This window comes from Candidozyma haemuli (assembly GCF_002926055.2).
Source record: "Candidozyma haemuli strain B11899 chromosome Unknown F_2014730914, whole genome shotgun sequence".
In the NCBI taxonomy this organism is placed as follows: Eukaryota; Fungi; Ascomycota; class Pichiomycetes; order Serinales; family Metschnikowiaceae; genus Candidozyma; species Candidozyma haemuli.
The window spans coordinates 399,634-413,842 of NW_020289912.1; the positions used below are offsets into that span (position 1 = coordinate 399,634).

Consider the following 14,209-nt stretch of genomic DNA (forward strand, 5'->3'; position numbering starts at 1 on the left):
CTGGAGCTGTTTAGGGAAACATGTCGTGAGAGAGTAAGGGAAGACGAGGGAATCCCGAGTATATGGGATTGCCGGGGGAGGATACCAATGGAATGGGTTTCTGCCTCTTTTGAGCTCTTTCTCTTTGGTTCTTCTGGATATACTGGTTCTTCTGGTTACACTGGTTCACACTGAACCATTGAATGCGCTTGTGTAGACATAAGCAGTACACGACGTAGAAGATGCCGTAAACGTAAGCTTCTCTAAGTTTATTGAACTACAAGGAAGTGCTTTTTGCTACAGTTGCAAGGAGACTCTCTAGTCAAACAGCCTGACGCCATTGCCTGTGCTTCGTCTAAACGAGACTTCCATTCATATACCGATTACAGTGCTATTCACCCAAACCAACAAAATAAGCTCTTGAACACTCCATAAACCGTCTAAACCAACAATCTACACCCTACATTACCTCATTTAAAAGATATCTATTATAACTTCTCTAGTCTAGAAACCCCTTCACTTCAGATGGTGGTCCACTTCCAAGCAGACTGGCCTGGGTTGACAACCTCGTTGTCGTCCTTGGTAAACCAAAGACCCTTCTCCTTACCCTGGGAGATAATAGCCTGCAAGTAGTAGATGAACTTCTCTGGGTTGAAGCCCTCAGACCAGACCTTCTTAGCCTCAGCCAAAGCGTCCTCCTGGGAAACCTCCTTAGCGTCCAACTTGATCAGCTTAGCAGAAGCGTACTTGGCCACAATCTCCTCCTGGGAAATAGAGCCAGAGTGGACTCTGAGCTTGTCTGAAAGCTTGGATGGGTCAGTAGTGGCCACAGCAGCAACAACATTACCAATATCAGAAAGAATGGAGTAAGAGAACTCGTTCTTTGGGGATCCCAAGTACGTGACCTGCTTCTTTTCGGCGTCAGCACCAACCAATGGAGCAATGTGCTCAACAAAAGAGTCCTTGGTGCCGAAAAGACCAGTAGGAATATCCACCACCTTCACACCAGCAGATCTAAGTTTCTGCGAGTGGTCAAGCTTGAGGCCCAAAAAGCCAGGGAAGATCTCCTGGGACTGGTCAACGTCAACACCAAACTGGGAAGGAACATACACCTTTGGCTTGACAGCAGCAGCTATCTTCTCGGTGGCTGCAAACACTTCAGGATCTGGGCCCAAAAGCTCCAAGATGGCGTCCACACCGCTCAATTCTTTGATCAAGTGGTCTGCGTCCTTGACAGTGTCAGCTTTGATATACTTGACCTTTTCAGTACTCTTGTACTTGGAGTCGTCTCTGGTGATAGCCAAGATCGGGAAGTTGACTTTGGCTGCGAAAGTGGAAGACTGGAGGGCCTCCAAGACTGGAGCACCGAGGAAACCGCCAAGACCGAAAACTGCAATTGTAGACATGATAAGATGAGAATGAAGATGATGAAAAAAAAAAAAAGAGTGTTTGGAACTACAAGGGTATATATACTTTTGGATGGGTTTTGGGGATGACAAATGGAGCCACAGTTTGGTGTATGTGGGTACTGCATATAAGGACATGAGGTTGTGGATGTCGCTGTCATTTTAGTCAAAATACGATATGCGCGTAAGCAGTGAGCGCTTCGCTAAGTATGGATGACAAATGGACAGGGGATGAAATTTGGCAGTTTAGTAAGGGAATTTAAGGAAGGAGGGGGAAACGATAGGATGCACGGGTTTTATGCTGTTAGGTGCACGGGTTTTCCTATTTTCCACAGAGTAAGCAAAGAAGAATGTGCTGTTTCTTCCCCCATTGTCAGGTTCTGCTTACGCAAGCGCATCATGTAAGCGAACCTCTGGCGCTGCTTAACCAACAAGGCCATTCCACAGGACATCTGGGTTTAGTAAACTTTCTATTGTAAGACTGGGGAGATCAAAATGTGGCAAAAGGTAGAAACAAGGTTTTCAGGAAAAGTCTTACTAAGGCAAAGTGGTTACTAAGAAACTTGGTTACTAAGAAACTTGGTTACTAAGGAAGTTTGGATTGACAGAGGACGGAAGGAGAGGACTGGGAAAAGTGTGAACGGACAATTGTGCATTGGACAGGGTGGTTTTAAGGAGGTTACGAAATCGGGAAAGGAGGTATCGATAAGGCTCAGGTGGTTTTTGAGTGTCTTTTTTTTCTTGAAAAGTGTACATCTTTGGTGTATGAAATGGTTGACATAGACTGTCACCTTAGTTCTCTACGTTCAATTCGTTTTCTTTGATTTCGATTAGCTACCGACTCCTCTACTCCTTCCTTCACTCCCTGGCCTCCTTTCCTTCCCTTTTACCATGGCCGCTTCGGTCTTTGTCATTTAAGCGTTTGTGCTTCACGTCTGCATTTCATGCTCTGTTTCGCTCACTAAGCGCCACATTTGCAGCTAAGCATAGCGATTCAGGGTTGGACCGGCCCAGAAGAACCTTAACTTTCGTTTCTGTGCACCTGTGGCACGGCAGAAGCTACTTGGAGATGCCACAGACATGAAATTGAGGCTGCTGTGGTTATGTGGGGTCCAACTGTCGAAGAGGAGGCCTTGTAGAATTGAAATGTGGCTAGGGCTTGGAAGAATAGGGTGAAAGGGCTGTGGGGGATTTTGGATTGTAGTGTTTGATGGTATTTATGGTGGTTTCTTAGTAATTTATCAACTGGTGGAATGGACGGTTGTAGTACACTTTATTGTATCTCTCTCTTCGTCCTCTTGAAGACGCCGGTGGGTCGACAATCGCCAAACTGATCAAACCCATTGGAAAGTTCTAATCATCAAAGGACACAAGTAACAGATGCTAGTTTTACCTTCAGGCCATGTAAACCTAGATCTGCCACGCTTTTCTCTCGAAGGCTTCATTAAAAGCATCATAGCATTTGACAAACCGTCCTACAGTCAATCGATTAGTACTTCACGTACATTAAACCCAGATCGGTAACTTGTCGTTTTCGAGCCAACCAGACAGATAAAGCACAATAGCCAGCCCATGCGCTTCTGGAAGGTATTTTGAAAGCTCCTTAGGTCATTTCAAGTACAACTTGAATCCAAATGGACAAACAACTTTGAACTTCCATTCTTCATCACCCTTTTCCTTCACTTTCAGTCAATTCCGTCTCTCCCATCCACCATCACCAGTCTCCACCAACCAAGGCCCCCTCTACCCAACATCCCTCCTTTGATCCACCCAAGGCACTGTGCCAAGTTACCACCTAAAACGTCACCACTTCCACTCACATCGTCCCATTGGCTTACCTCAACTATATACGGCACTATGAGCATTCCGCAGCTTTTCACAAATTTGCACCCATTCAGCCAGTCACTTGGAGAACGTAAACTTTTCTAGTTACCATCTAAAAAGATGTATTACACATTGAAGGACCCCCTTTGACCGCCAAATTACAATATTTCCCTATGTGAGCCCAAATCACTGGGCTTTTCCATATATCACACAAAACCATCACAGTGCGGCATCGCTTCACCAAAGCTCATCCAGGGTCCAGCCTTTACAACTTGAAGACGAAGAAGATGAAAATAAACAAACCCCTTTCTTACCACTCTCTTAAAATCATCAACCAAAAACATCCATAAACCCTTTCTACTTCCACCATTCTACTTCTCGTCTTTCCGTCATGCACCCCAGGATTCGCTCCAGGAAAGTGTCCACTTGAACCAACTACAAGTAGCTTCAAAGAAACGTCTATCGTGTTCCACGTCTTCCCCGCTTTCCCCTACTTTACTATAAATACGACCCATTTCCCACCTTCTTTTTGCCCATCCTTTTTTGTTTCTCCATCCTTCGCTTCTCTGGGTGCTGGGTTCCGGGCTCACACTGTGGGCGGCGTTTCGCGGTTGGGTTTCAAGACGCCCAATTTCCATTCCACCTTCGCTGCTTTCCACCCGAAACACACTCTTTTCCTCATGACAGACACTTCTGTGAGCTCCCAGACTCCCGAACGTACCACCTACGGCGTGCCCAAGCCAAAGGCTGCCTACTTCCCCCAGCCTGGGTCGAAGATCTATGCTGATAAAGAGCTCTATACCAAGATCGCCAATGCTCCAAAGACCAAGGTTGAGTCTCATTTGTGTGCTCCTCGCCTGGGCATTGCAGTGAGAGTGCCAGCCAAGTCGGTGTTTCGTCTTACGACGCCCGAGGGGCCTCAGGTGTGTGACTTGAACATCTGGAACTTTCATAACCCAAGAGAACGCTTCTGGGCGGCCAGAACCAGACAATTGCACCTGGCTCACGTTTCCACCCACGATAGGTTGTGGTCGATCTTGCCTTTCTTGAGACCGTTGGCCACAATCACTGCTGATACTTTGGGTGGCAGACACGATGAGTGGGGCGGAAGAATCCACGACACTTTGGGCACCCGTTGCGACCCTTATGTGGATAAACTTATTTCTGGCGAGGATAACGATTTCCATTGTCACTCAAACTTGACTCGTGCTGTTTTCCCGTACGGACTCACCGAGTTTGACGTTCACGATGTGTTGAACGTTTTTCAAGTGACGGGTTTGACCGAACAGGACCAGTACTTTATGGAGGCCCTGCCAGCGCTGAAGGGTGACTATTTTGAAATGTTTGCCGAGCAGGAGTTGCTTGTGGCTATTTCTGCTTGTCCAGGTGGCGATTTGAGCAACTGGGATTGGGGTGAGAAGGAAGGTGGTGATACCAAAATGGTCGACAACTGTAGACCGTTAGGAATCGAGATTTACAAGTTGGATAATGAGGAGGATACTTTAAATGACTGGAAGGAGCCAGAGTATGCTCCATATAAGGGTCGCCATGGCTTCAACACTCCAGTTTACCTGGCGAACTAAGTTGACTGGGAATCTCGCAACGGACAGTATAGAAAAAAGTGTTGCAACACAAGCAACTGTTGATGAGATATGTGTATGCCACAGAAGCTACCCTGGAAGTATGGTGACAATACAGAGACAAGAAGAGGTGTCGTAGGGAAGAAACCTGAAGAAACAGATTTGATAAACATACTAATAAGGAAAGTACCTAATCTTTGATTAAGCAATCACACCGGTCAGCTGCAACGAAAAGGGTAGATAAACCTCTAGCTTGAACCTGTCCCCACGTGTATTCGTAAACGTGAATTCGACGTGGAATAGATAAGTTCTAGAGACCTCGTTGCAAAGGAAACTTGGCCCCAACTTTGGTATTGTACAACTGAAGTACTTCTCGGGATTTTGAAATGACGATGAGCCGTGTAATAGGCCAGCTTATCAACAGGATACTGTTCATCCAATAGTGTGGTCTCGAAACTAACGCAGTCGGCCACATTCACACCATTCTGATACGTCCTGTCAAAAAGCTTGATCTTGGAACTGATTGGATATACGTTAACTCCATCTGAAGATTTACCACCCATGTGAAACACAAGAATATCACTAAGATTCATCCCAGGAACGACAGTATTGCCAAGTATGTCATGAAAGTACTTATGTTCTTGAAACACTACCCACAAGCTCCAATTGCTCTTCTTGTGCTTATCTGACAAGTTGTATCTGGGCTGATCTGGCTTGATGGCATAGAAAATACAAGAAGGAAAAGTCAAGTCATGGCGCTGGCCCTGGTAAATTATAAAGTGTCCGCTTCTCGGCTTTTCGTGTTGCACCGAACTTCATACCACCTCACATATTAGGAAGCATTTTTCATGGTATATTTTGGGCCAGCTGTCGAAGCTGTTGATTCCATAAGTGTCACAAACTTTCCGCATGTCCACCTTCACTAGGGTAAGTCCAGAGGTGGAGTTGTATGAAAGGCCGACACAACCAAAATAAATTCGTCTTTAAACGCCATCGCAGTCTCATACCAAAGAAGACTTCTTTCAGCATCCCAATTGTTCCAGGTCGATGGTTTCGACCGATACACATCCTTCGGCACACACTTGATGGAATAGGTTGTATTAGAGGGTTGCTTACTTTTCTTCGGAAACAAGTTCCATACCTTGTCCATCTTTCTGGCCACCTTGAAAGTTAACCTGTTAAAGAAATCAAACGTTACAGCAACTTTTAAATCAACATATTTGAGAAGGTTTATTCTGTTCCCCTTGACGGATATTTGTACATCCACCTTGACTGCGTAGCTTCGCATCAAGCTGGGAGTGAAAGAAGTCTCTCCAAGCAATCCGATATTGAAGTCATAAAGGCAGCGTGGGATGGTGTATCTTGCGTCCTCCCGTGGGGTTCCCGATGCCTGTTCAAGCTTCATGCAATATGGAGATTGAAACATCATTTCTGAAAGTATCTTGTTCGTCCTGGTGTAACCTTTTTCGATGTTATACTTTACAGAAGTTGTTAGCTCTATCACCTCCACAGAGATCAGCTCAGGGATGGGCTGCAATAGCTCCGTGTTAGTACTGGCTTTTGTTGCCTTGGAAGGAAGCTTATTGCAGTTAAGGAACGATGTGGTGAGTATGTCGTGTTCAAAAGGTAGTGGTGGGCTTTGTATCCTTCAACCTTATTGTGGATAGGGCCGGGGTTTTCAAATAAGAAAAAGATTTCTTCCGACATTATTTGAACATCGTTGGTTTCAGTATTTCTGACTTTGGAGTGCCATGTTGGAACCCATAGCGCTCAGGTCTTAATGCGGTAAGTTCAACAAGTCTCACCGAAATTGTCTAGTTGAGAGTCATCCTGAGACATGCCATGGTTGCCAAATCTTGTCCAAACGACTGATGGTTTTTGGTTGTTTCGACAACTTCTTAGCCTTCAAGTGGCCCTCAATGGCTACGAAGGTCAAGTTAGCCCACTAGATACAACTGAACTAAACTAAGCAGAACCAAAGTTACCCTTATGAACTATATATATATGGCTCAGTTGGCGTTTATTATTTTTATGCCTCTCTAGCAGCAGGAAAGGCAGGTATAAGGATCTCAAGGGTGGAAGTACAAATAGCAGGTTTTGCAACAATTTGCGGAACCTACTACTATTTTTGCTACTCCAAAAGCTGCCATGACACAAGATAAACCTGCTACGCTGCCGTTTTATATTGTCAATTCAGGCGACTGCTACGAACTACAGGAAACTCACGAATCGACCCTTGATACAAAAGAGGTCTCTAGCCTGTTGCAAGACACCAATGCTCCTAATACACCCTCAGAATGGAGCTGGACTGCCCAAATACCCTGGAAATGGAACGACTTCACGACGTCGACTATGACCTATATGAGGAGAGTAAAGACTGCGGTCATGGAAATGAAGGTATACCACTGGTTGATTTTGTGGGGAATCCTCCTATTCATTCCAATGATGACCTTCTTGGGGTTCTATATAAAAGAATCAACTTCACCATATGGCACCCTCTTATCATGGATAACTTATTTGATGGGAATCTTTGTTATGGCCGGTCTCTGGCTCTACATCGCCCAAACCACTAACCAAGCAGGTCCAACGCTTGAAGAATTGGAAGAAGGTCGTGCTGGTTACTCGATCAATGGTGGTGACACCAGCCAGGCGCCTGCTAATTCGGGTAGCTTGGCTTGTGAATGATATTCACCAGACTAAGGGGTTTCGATTCTACCAAGAGTCATTCACCACTCATTTTCAACAAGACATCCATACCGTCAGCATCTGTGCAATTCCCAGCTGCCCTTTCAAACATCATAGATCGTCATACCAAAAGTCGTTTTCGCTCTATCGCCAGTTCGAGTGTTCCTTCCTTGGATTCAAAAACTAGCATCTGTCATACTATAGCTGCCTTCAGCAATAATAGAATAATAACATCTAACGTCGCTAAACCATCTTACTGTAGCCGTAACGTAGTTCTGTCTGTTCCAATTGGATCCAACAACCACTAACGCTCCAGGAGACCTCAGAAGCATTATTTACATGTTTTGGGCTTCTGACGGGACCCTGAACATCTTATGACAGCCCATCGATGGCGTTTCCAATCCACTCGCTGAGCTCATCGTCAGTGATAAACCCGGCAACGTCGCTTCCCGTATAAGGAACACCATCGCCTCGTTGTAACATCATCTCAAGAAACTCAACTGCCTCCTTGGTGTGCTCGTCTCCCTGGACCCTTAACCCTCCTAGTTTGCCCTTAACAACGTCAAATTCCACCTTCAAATCCTTCTTGGGATGCACAAAACGATGGGTGAACTTTGCAGTGGAGCCAAACTTCCATTCCCACAGCGTGAGCTCGTTCTTCATATCTTCAATCTCCTGGGGCAACTCAGTATTTTCGTCCACAACAAACGTCTCACATTCACGCTCTGAAAAGGCATTGACAAAGTCTTGGAGCCCGAGAAACTCGTTTTCGTTCATATCCTCTGGTTCTTTCTCCTCAGAGGACTCTTTAACCGTCCCGTAAGCATTCCTAAACCCAGCACTCACTGTTTCAATGAAATCCTCCTTCTTAAGATGTAGATTAGTCACTGGAGACTTCACGGAAGCCACCGAAGCCGTGCTTTCTATAGTGCCAACCTCCAGCTCGTCTCTATGAAGCAACTGGCGAAGCACATCTAGTTTCAGGTCCAAAAGCATCGTTCCGTGATGGTACAGCCGGCCCTTGGTAAGTTTATAAGCCGATCCCGATACCTTTAGCTGGTCGTTAATCGTGACAATGTCGCCTCTTTCCGTAACCATGATCTGTTTCTCTGGCACAGCTATTTCGTTGACAGATTCACACACCACAGACGCAAACGCCTTACGGTCAAACCGTTCTTTCGTAGTCATAAACGAGTAGTTCACATTTCCAGTATCATGAACAACCGTACCGCCCCCAGACCGTCTTCTGACCAACGGTAGTCTAAGCGAATTAAGCAACGGCATGTTCACTTCCCGCCACGGGTTCTGGTTCTTCCCAATAACCACACACGGCGTGTTCACATAAAACATAAGTCTATTGCAATTGGCCTCGCCAGCTCCAGGAACAGGCATCTTATGATACACATAGTCCTCTATGGCCAAGTTAAGGTAAGGGTTGGTCAATTTCGACACAAACACTAGTGGCGAAGGTTTCTGGGCCACCAGGGCAAGCGAAGTGCCGATTTCTGTCGGCTCCACCGGTCTCCCACCCTTTTGCTCCTCTTCTTCGCCCTCCACAAACCCCAACAGCTTTCGGTACGCTCTCACCTCAGGCAGCTCCTTATACTCTCTAAACCCCTCGAGATTGAAAAGCTCGTCGTCTGCTGGCGTAAGATCATCTTGGAAAGGCACATTGAGACGTCTCACGGGCGTGGCACGTGCCACAGCAGGCACTCGTAGAAGCCTGTTGAGCATGGAATTGGTTTCGATGAGCCAAGTGCGAAGTAGGAAGACATCACCAAAAAGAGCCCAGTGACCAGGAAGACGTGAAAGGGGCTACAGAGTCAGAAAGGACAAAAAAATGGACAGAGATCTCACGCTAGAAAAGCACCTTTTGAGTCGAAGTTTCGATTCGGAGTCAGAAATCGTCCAACTCTTGGAACTGAGGTATTCTGTGTTTGGCGGTCAGAAACCGTTTATTCCACTTGTGCCTACAGAAGGTGAACCAGGCGAAGAGAAGCTACTGGAAGATGGATTACTGGTGAAAAAGGGCGGCAGGGTTCCCCTGGAACGTAAGAAATCCACCAGAGCCGAGCTTAAACGGTACATTAAGCTGACGCTAGGAAAGCAGAAGAGGGCAGTCAGATCGGTCCAGCATAACCCGAAAACGAACGTGGATTTGTTGGTTGAACGGTTGCAGATTCCTCGGTACAGCGAGTATACGGGGCTCCATTCGTTGTGGAATAAGTATATGGCAGACTTGCTTTTTGGCGAGAACAAGACTCCCAGTACGAGTATGGTGTTGCCTAAGCTATCTACTGCTGATTATAACGGGTGTATTGTGCGTGTTTTGGAGTCACGGAACAGGAATATGGTGGGAATTGAAGGGATAGTGGTGTACGATGCCCAGCATTCGTTTATTGTGGTTGTTCCTCAAAAGACTGATCTAGATAAAGGGCCTGCAGTTTCGCCTGCTGAAAGGGTAGGAGGCCTTCGAGTGCTTGCAAAGAAGGGGCTGCTTTTTGGGTTTGACGTCGAGACAGATAATGGAACTATGGGGTTCACGATTATGGGCTCCCGGTTCGAACACAGGTCAACCGACCGTTCAGGACGTAAATTCAAAGCCCACAACGTTGACGATATCCTCTAGTTTCCCTTGGGCCTCTAACACTTACATTTCATCATTTCTATTATCATTCATTTATAGATGGCTACTGCCAAAGTAACGAATTCATGCTATTACGATGTTATGCTACAAGCGGCACCTCTTGCCGTCCTGGCTCATGTTCTGAGCCACAGATCAAGGTAAACCACGTCTTCTTCGTCCACCTGCGTGTTGATCACAGAGTAATGGTCAAAAAGACTGAACTGGTGTTTATCGTCCAATTCACCCAAGAACCGTTGTTGCTCCAGATCTAGAGCCCCGTCTCTGTAACCTCTGCCGTAGCCAGCTTCAAGAACCAGCTGCCACGTGGCTTTATACACATCGGTGGTATCTCTGACGATCTCGATCTTGTCGTCAAAAATAAGCACTTCACAAAGCGATCTGACATCGTTAAGCGCCAAATCGATATTGGTGATCTTGTTGCTAGTGATAAAGTCCATCACGGCGTCTAGACTGGCGAATCCAGTATGTGAAGCAGGGTAGACGCTCAGAAAGACGTTGATGTTACGCTGAGGTTCCTGGAAAGCCAGAGGAAACGTCTTCAGCGCTATAAAACGCCACACAACCGTAAGCAACGAGTCAATAAATTCCGTATCGAGCTCGCTATCGGTAAACCAAGGCCCTCCCGTCACGTCAATGGAAGGCTGGAGGTTATAAAGCATATAGATCTTTCTTGTAGGATGTTTCACCGACTTGATCAGCTTGATGTACCGCTGCAGCTCCAACAGCTTCAAGCACCGCATGACGATGTGCTGGTGCATGTTTGTCTTTGCCTTGATGGTTTTCGTCCAGATTCCTTCTCTTCCAGAGGCTTCAATGTACGAGTATATCATCTGTTCGTCATCAGTCATCGACGTAAGTTTCTTCGTTTCCGATGCCAGAATCGCCTGGAACCGCAACTCGTCGCCCACCTTCGCCAACTTCATCATCTTACGGTTCACAAGACTCTGTGTGGCTAGAAGAAGTTTATCCAACTCAGTCTCGTTGATAAGCGCCATAAGCTCATCCTGAGTGAACAACTTAGAGGCCGGCGCCTCGACCATACGCAGATGCAACAAGTCAGCTTGGCTCATACTGGGTTAATGGATGACAAGTATAGGTGGATTTTGGTGTTTTGGGCTGGTGGTGGTGCCCTTTGGTGGAGATGGTTGTAGTAGTTAACTTTTCACGATGCGCATCTCAAAGTGTTGTTTATGGATCTCAGTGACGAAGAACCAACGCAAGTGAAACGGCCTGTTTTCAAGAAAAAAAAGCCCAAGGGGGCCAAAGCGGTGAAACGTGTTTACGAGGAAGAGCTGGATGATCCACAGAAAAGGGCAGTTTCGACTGCTGCCAGGTCAAACTCCAAGGCCATGGAGAAGGCACTACGGTACCGTTCGTTGAAGAGAGACACTGGGGAAGAGAGTGACATTAAGAGGGATGAAATTCTGGCTTCTTTTTGTCTAGTACTGGACTCGACGCTCCAATGGAAGTTTCTGGTCGTTCTGGACATTCTGGTGAGTCTGGGACAAATACAGCATACACAGTGTTGCCAGACCCAGCAAAGACGTTTTCGCTTCGAGAGTCTCATTTCAGGGATAAGCCTGTGGAGGTGGAGAAGGAGTATGAAGATGAAGACGGCTGGAGCGAGCCAGAACGGCCTACTGTGGCTGCTTTGGACGAGTCTGACCATGAAATGGATGTTCCTAATGTAGAGTACACTACGGTGCCGCTGGCGGACCCAGACCAGTACTTTATGGAGATTCCTGGTGACGATGAGGACGTGGAGATGGAGGATGTGGCGGTGAAGGAGCTTCCAGGTTCAGTTTCGGAATATATCGAGAGAGTGAAGAGAGATACTAGGGAAGCGGAAGAGCTGGTGGCTCGTGCAAAGCAGCAGTTGGAGGTATCGAGGAAGAGGATTGAGGTGATGGAAGAGAAGAAGAAGCAGCTTCTACAGTTGGTTTTGGAGGGAAGCGAGGCGGGATTTGGAGGTATTGCTGGTTTCATCAAGGACTTGTATAGACAAGGATCTGGTGATGTGGTTGAAGTGGCATCGCCAGTGGCTCCTCCAGGCAAGGAGGATGTCGATATGATGCTGCTCTTTGCGTGAGATGAAGAAAGACTACTGTTTGATTGGCTTCTTCGAGGTCAGAGCTGGCTCTGGCACTTGTTTAGTGAAACTGGCATCCACGGAATCTTCATGGTCTGCTGGTGGTAGCTTCAAATTACTCACTTTCCCTTCCTGAAATCAACTGGCTCTACACATCACACGAGGTTTAGGTCATGTTTGAGTATAATCACCAGACCAGTTGTGTTACTTTCCTGAATTGGAGAGATATCTAAATGGCCATACTCTAACTTGGCAAATCTTTTCTATACCAATAAAAAACCCAAAAAGTAACTCAAAAACACGAAAAACAACCTTCTCTCCTTTCTATGAGTAATCTTGTAAGCCCTCTCTACCTCGTCTGACATCATCCTTTTCGCAGCCATACCACATTTCCGTCTCCACCGCCAAACCCCAAGCCAGGAATATTAAGACCACTTTACAACGGAATTAACGAATTTTAAAATCCCCAAATTCCGTTAAAATCTCCTCTTCACGAAAAACTTATTCAATTGCTTCTCAGCTCAACCTCAGAACATTCACCACTTCTGCCTCACGGCGTTTCAAACTCGGCAAAACGCAAACGCCAGGGTAAACCGGTACCGGTAGTATACGCCCTGCAGTACCAAACTGTTCCAGCGACTGCTAGACACTGGAAAATACCAATTTCTGTCCAATCAGGTTGTGGTCGTGCGCCGCCCATAGATCTTTTACCGCGCTTACGCTCGTCCAATTACCCGATTGAGAATGAGTCAATCTTATGCTACTGCAAAATCTATTTAAACTCTTGAAAAATCCACCCCAGCCTTGTTTTTTTCTTCTCCAATGTTCAAACGTTTCTTCAGTCAGACCGTCTCCAAACCGCAAATGACTTCCCCACGCCATCTCGTCAATATTCTGCTGCTTTCCAATGAAGAGTTTGCATCTCTCGTGAAGAAAGCAGAGTCGCTTAAGAAAGTGGTGAAAAATGGCTCCATTGCTCAAATCAAGGAAAACCACGATAAGCTTTTGGGTAAAGTGGTGGCCCTTCTTTTCTCCAAACGGTCTACCCGTACCAGAATCTCCACTGAAGGCGCTGCTGCTCACTTTGGTGCCCAGCCAATGTTCTTGGGTAAAGATGATATCCAGTTGGGTGTTAACGAACTGATGTACGATACTACCAAGGTGATTTCGCTGATGACGTCGTGTATTTTCGCTCGTGTCAATAAGCACCAGGACATTGCTGACTTGTGCAAGGACTCGCTGGTTCCTATTATCAACTCGCTCTGTGACATGTACCATCCACTTCAGGCTATTGCTGATCTTTTGAGTATCAAGGAAGCGTTCGGTAAGACAGAAGGGCTCAAGTTGGCCTGGGTTGGTGATGCCAATAATGTGATTAACGATTTGGCCATTGCTGCTTTGAAAATGGGCATTTCTGTGTCTGTGTCTATTCCATCTTCTGTGAAGTTTGAACAGACCATTGTGGACGATGCTGAAAAGTTGGTGGCTGAAAGTAACGGCAAGGTTTCGTTTGAGGTTGTCAACAGTCCAGCTGAGGCTCTTAAAGATGCTAATGTTGTCGTTACGGATACTTGGATTTCCATGGGCGAAGAACTGCAAAAGGAAGCCAAGCTTAAACAGTTTGAAGGGTACCAGATCACACAAGAAATGGTAAAAAACGCTGGCGTGAACACCAACTGGAAGTTCATGCACTGTTTGCCTAGACACCAGGAAGAGGTTGCAGATGATGTTTTCTACAGCGACAACTCCATCGTGTTTGAGGAGGCCGAAAACAGGTTATACGCTGCCATGGCAGTGATCGAGGCTTTCGTGGTGAACAAGGGTGATTTGTTGAAGTAGGTGTGGGAAACGAAAATGTAACGGGATCATGCAAATAGTTAATAAGTTATAATGTTACTGGGCAGTAGGATGTGGAGCTGGAAGGGAAGATGGGGAAGTGGTTGGAAATAAAATGGAGGATATTGGAAGGGTACTTCTATTGAAAGACATCGTCAGTTGG

At 46.2% G+C, this 14,209-nt stretch overlaps 8 protein-coding genes across 8 annotated transcripts; 5 read left to right on the plus strand and 3 right to left on the minus strand. All coding sequences in view use genetic code 12, as the record gives it.

The window, feature by feature from the left end:
- Window positions 1-500: 500 nt before the first annotated feature.
- On the minus strand, window positions 501-1,385 carry CIP1 (Cip1p; the record flags this gene model as incomplete). Its single annotated transcript, XM_025487499.1, has 1 exon — window positions 501-1,385. The coding sequence occupies one exon, from the start codon at window positions 1,383-1,385 to the stop codon at window positions 501-503; it is 885 nt and encodes a 294-aa protein (XP_025344515.1).
- Window positions 1,386-3,889: 2,504 nt separating this feature from the next.
- CXQ85_003866 (urea carboxylase-associated family protein) lies at window positions 3,890-4,792 on the plus strand (the record flags this gene model as incomplete). The annotated part of the gene is made up of 1 exon (XM_025487500.1): window positions 3,890-4,792. The coding sequence occupies one exon, from the start codon at window positions 3,890-3,892 to the stop codon at window positions 4,790-4,792; it is 903 nt and encodes a 300-aa protein (XP_025344516.1).
- Window positions 4,793-6,937: 2,145 nt separating this feature from the next.
- CXQ85_003867 (uncharacterized protein) lies at window positions 6,938-7,474 on the plus strand (the record flags this gene model as incomplete). The annotated part of the gene is made up of 1 exon (XM_025487501.1): window positions 6,938-7,474. The coding sequence occupies one exon, from the start codon at window positions 6,938-6,940 to the stop codon at window positions 7,472-7,474; it is 537 nt and encodes a 178-aa protein (XP_025344517.1).
- Window positions 7,475-7,846: 372 nt separating this feature from the next.
- On the minus strand, window positions 7,847-9,208 carry CXQ85_003868 (putative lipoate--protein ligase; the record flags this gene model as incomplete). Its single annotated transcript, XM_025487502.1, has 1 exon — window positions 7,847-9,208. The coding sequence occupies one exon, from the start codon at window positions 9,206-9,208 to the stop codon at window positions 7,847-7,849; it is 1,362 nt and encodes a 453-aa protein (XP_025344518.1).
- A 106-nt stretch (window positions 9,209-9,314) lies between these two features.
- POP4 (RNase P/RNase MRP complex subunit) lies at window positions 9,315-10,103 on the plus strand (the record flags this gene model as incomplete). Its single annotated transcript, XM_025487503.1, has 1 exon — window positions 9,315-10,103. The coding sequence occupies one exon, from the start codon at window positions 9,315-9,317 to the stop codon at window positions 10,101-10,103; it is 789 nt and encodes a 262-aa protein (XP_025344519.1).
- Window positions 10,104-10,234: 131 nt separating this feature from the next.
- Window positions 10,235-11,191, minus strand: CXQ85_003870 (DNA-directed RNA polymerase III subunit; the record flags this gene model as incomplete). The annotated part of the gene is made up of 1 exon (XM_025487504.1): window positions 10,235-11,191. The coding sequence occupies one exon, from the start codon at window positions 11,189-11,191 to the stop codon at window positions 10,235-10,237; it is 957 nt and encodes a 318-aa protein (XP_025344520.1).
- A 392-nt stretch (window positions 11,192-11,583) lies between these two features.
- Window positions 11,584-12,210, plus strand: CXQ85_003871 (uncharacterized protein; the record flags this gene model as incomplete). Its single annotated transcript, XM_025487505.1, has 1 exon — window positions 11,584-12,210. One exon carries the CDS (start codon window positions 11,584-11,586, stop codon window positions 12,208-12,210), a length of 627 nt encoding a protein of 208 aa, XP_025344521.1.
- An 822-nt stretch (window positions 12,211-13,032) lies between these two features.
- Window positions 13,033-14,049, plus strand: ARG3 (ornithine carbamoyltransferase; the record flags this gene model as incomplete). Its single annotated transcript, XM_025487506.1, has 1 exon — window positions 13,033-14,049. The coding sequence occupies one exon, from the start codon at window positions 13,033-13,035 to the stop codon at window positions 14,047-14,049; it is 1,017 nt and encodes a 338-aa protein (XP_025344522.1).
- Between the last annotated feature and the right edge of the window lie 160 nt (window positions 14,050-14,209).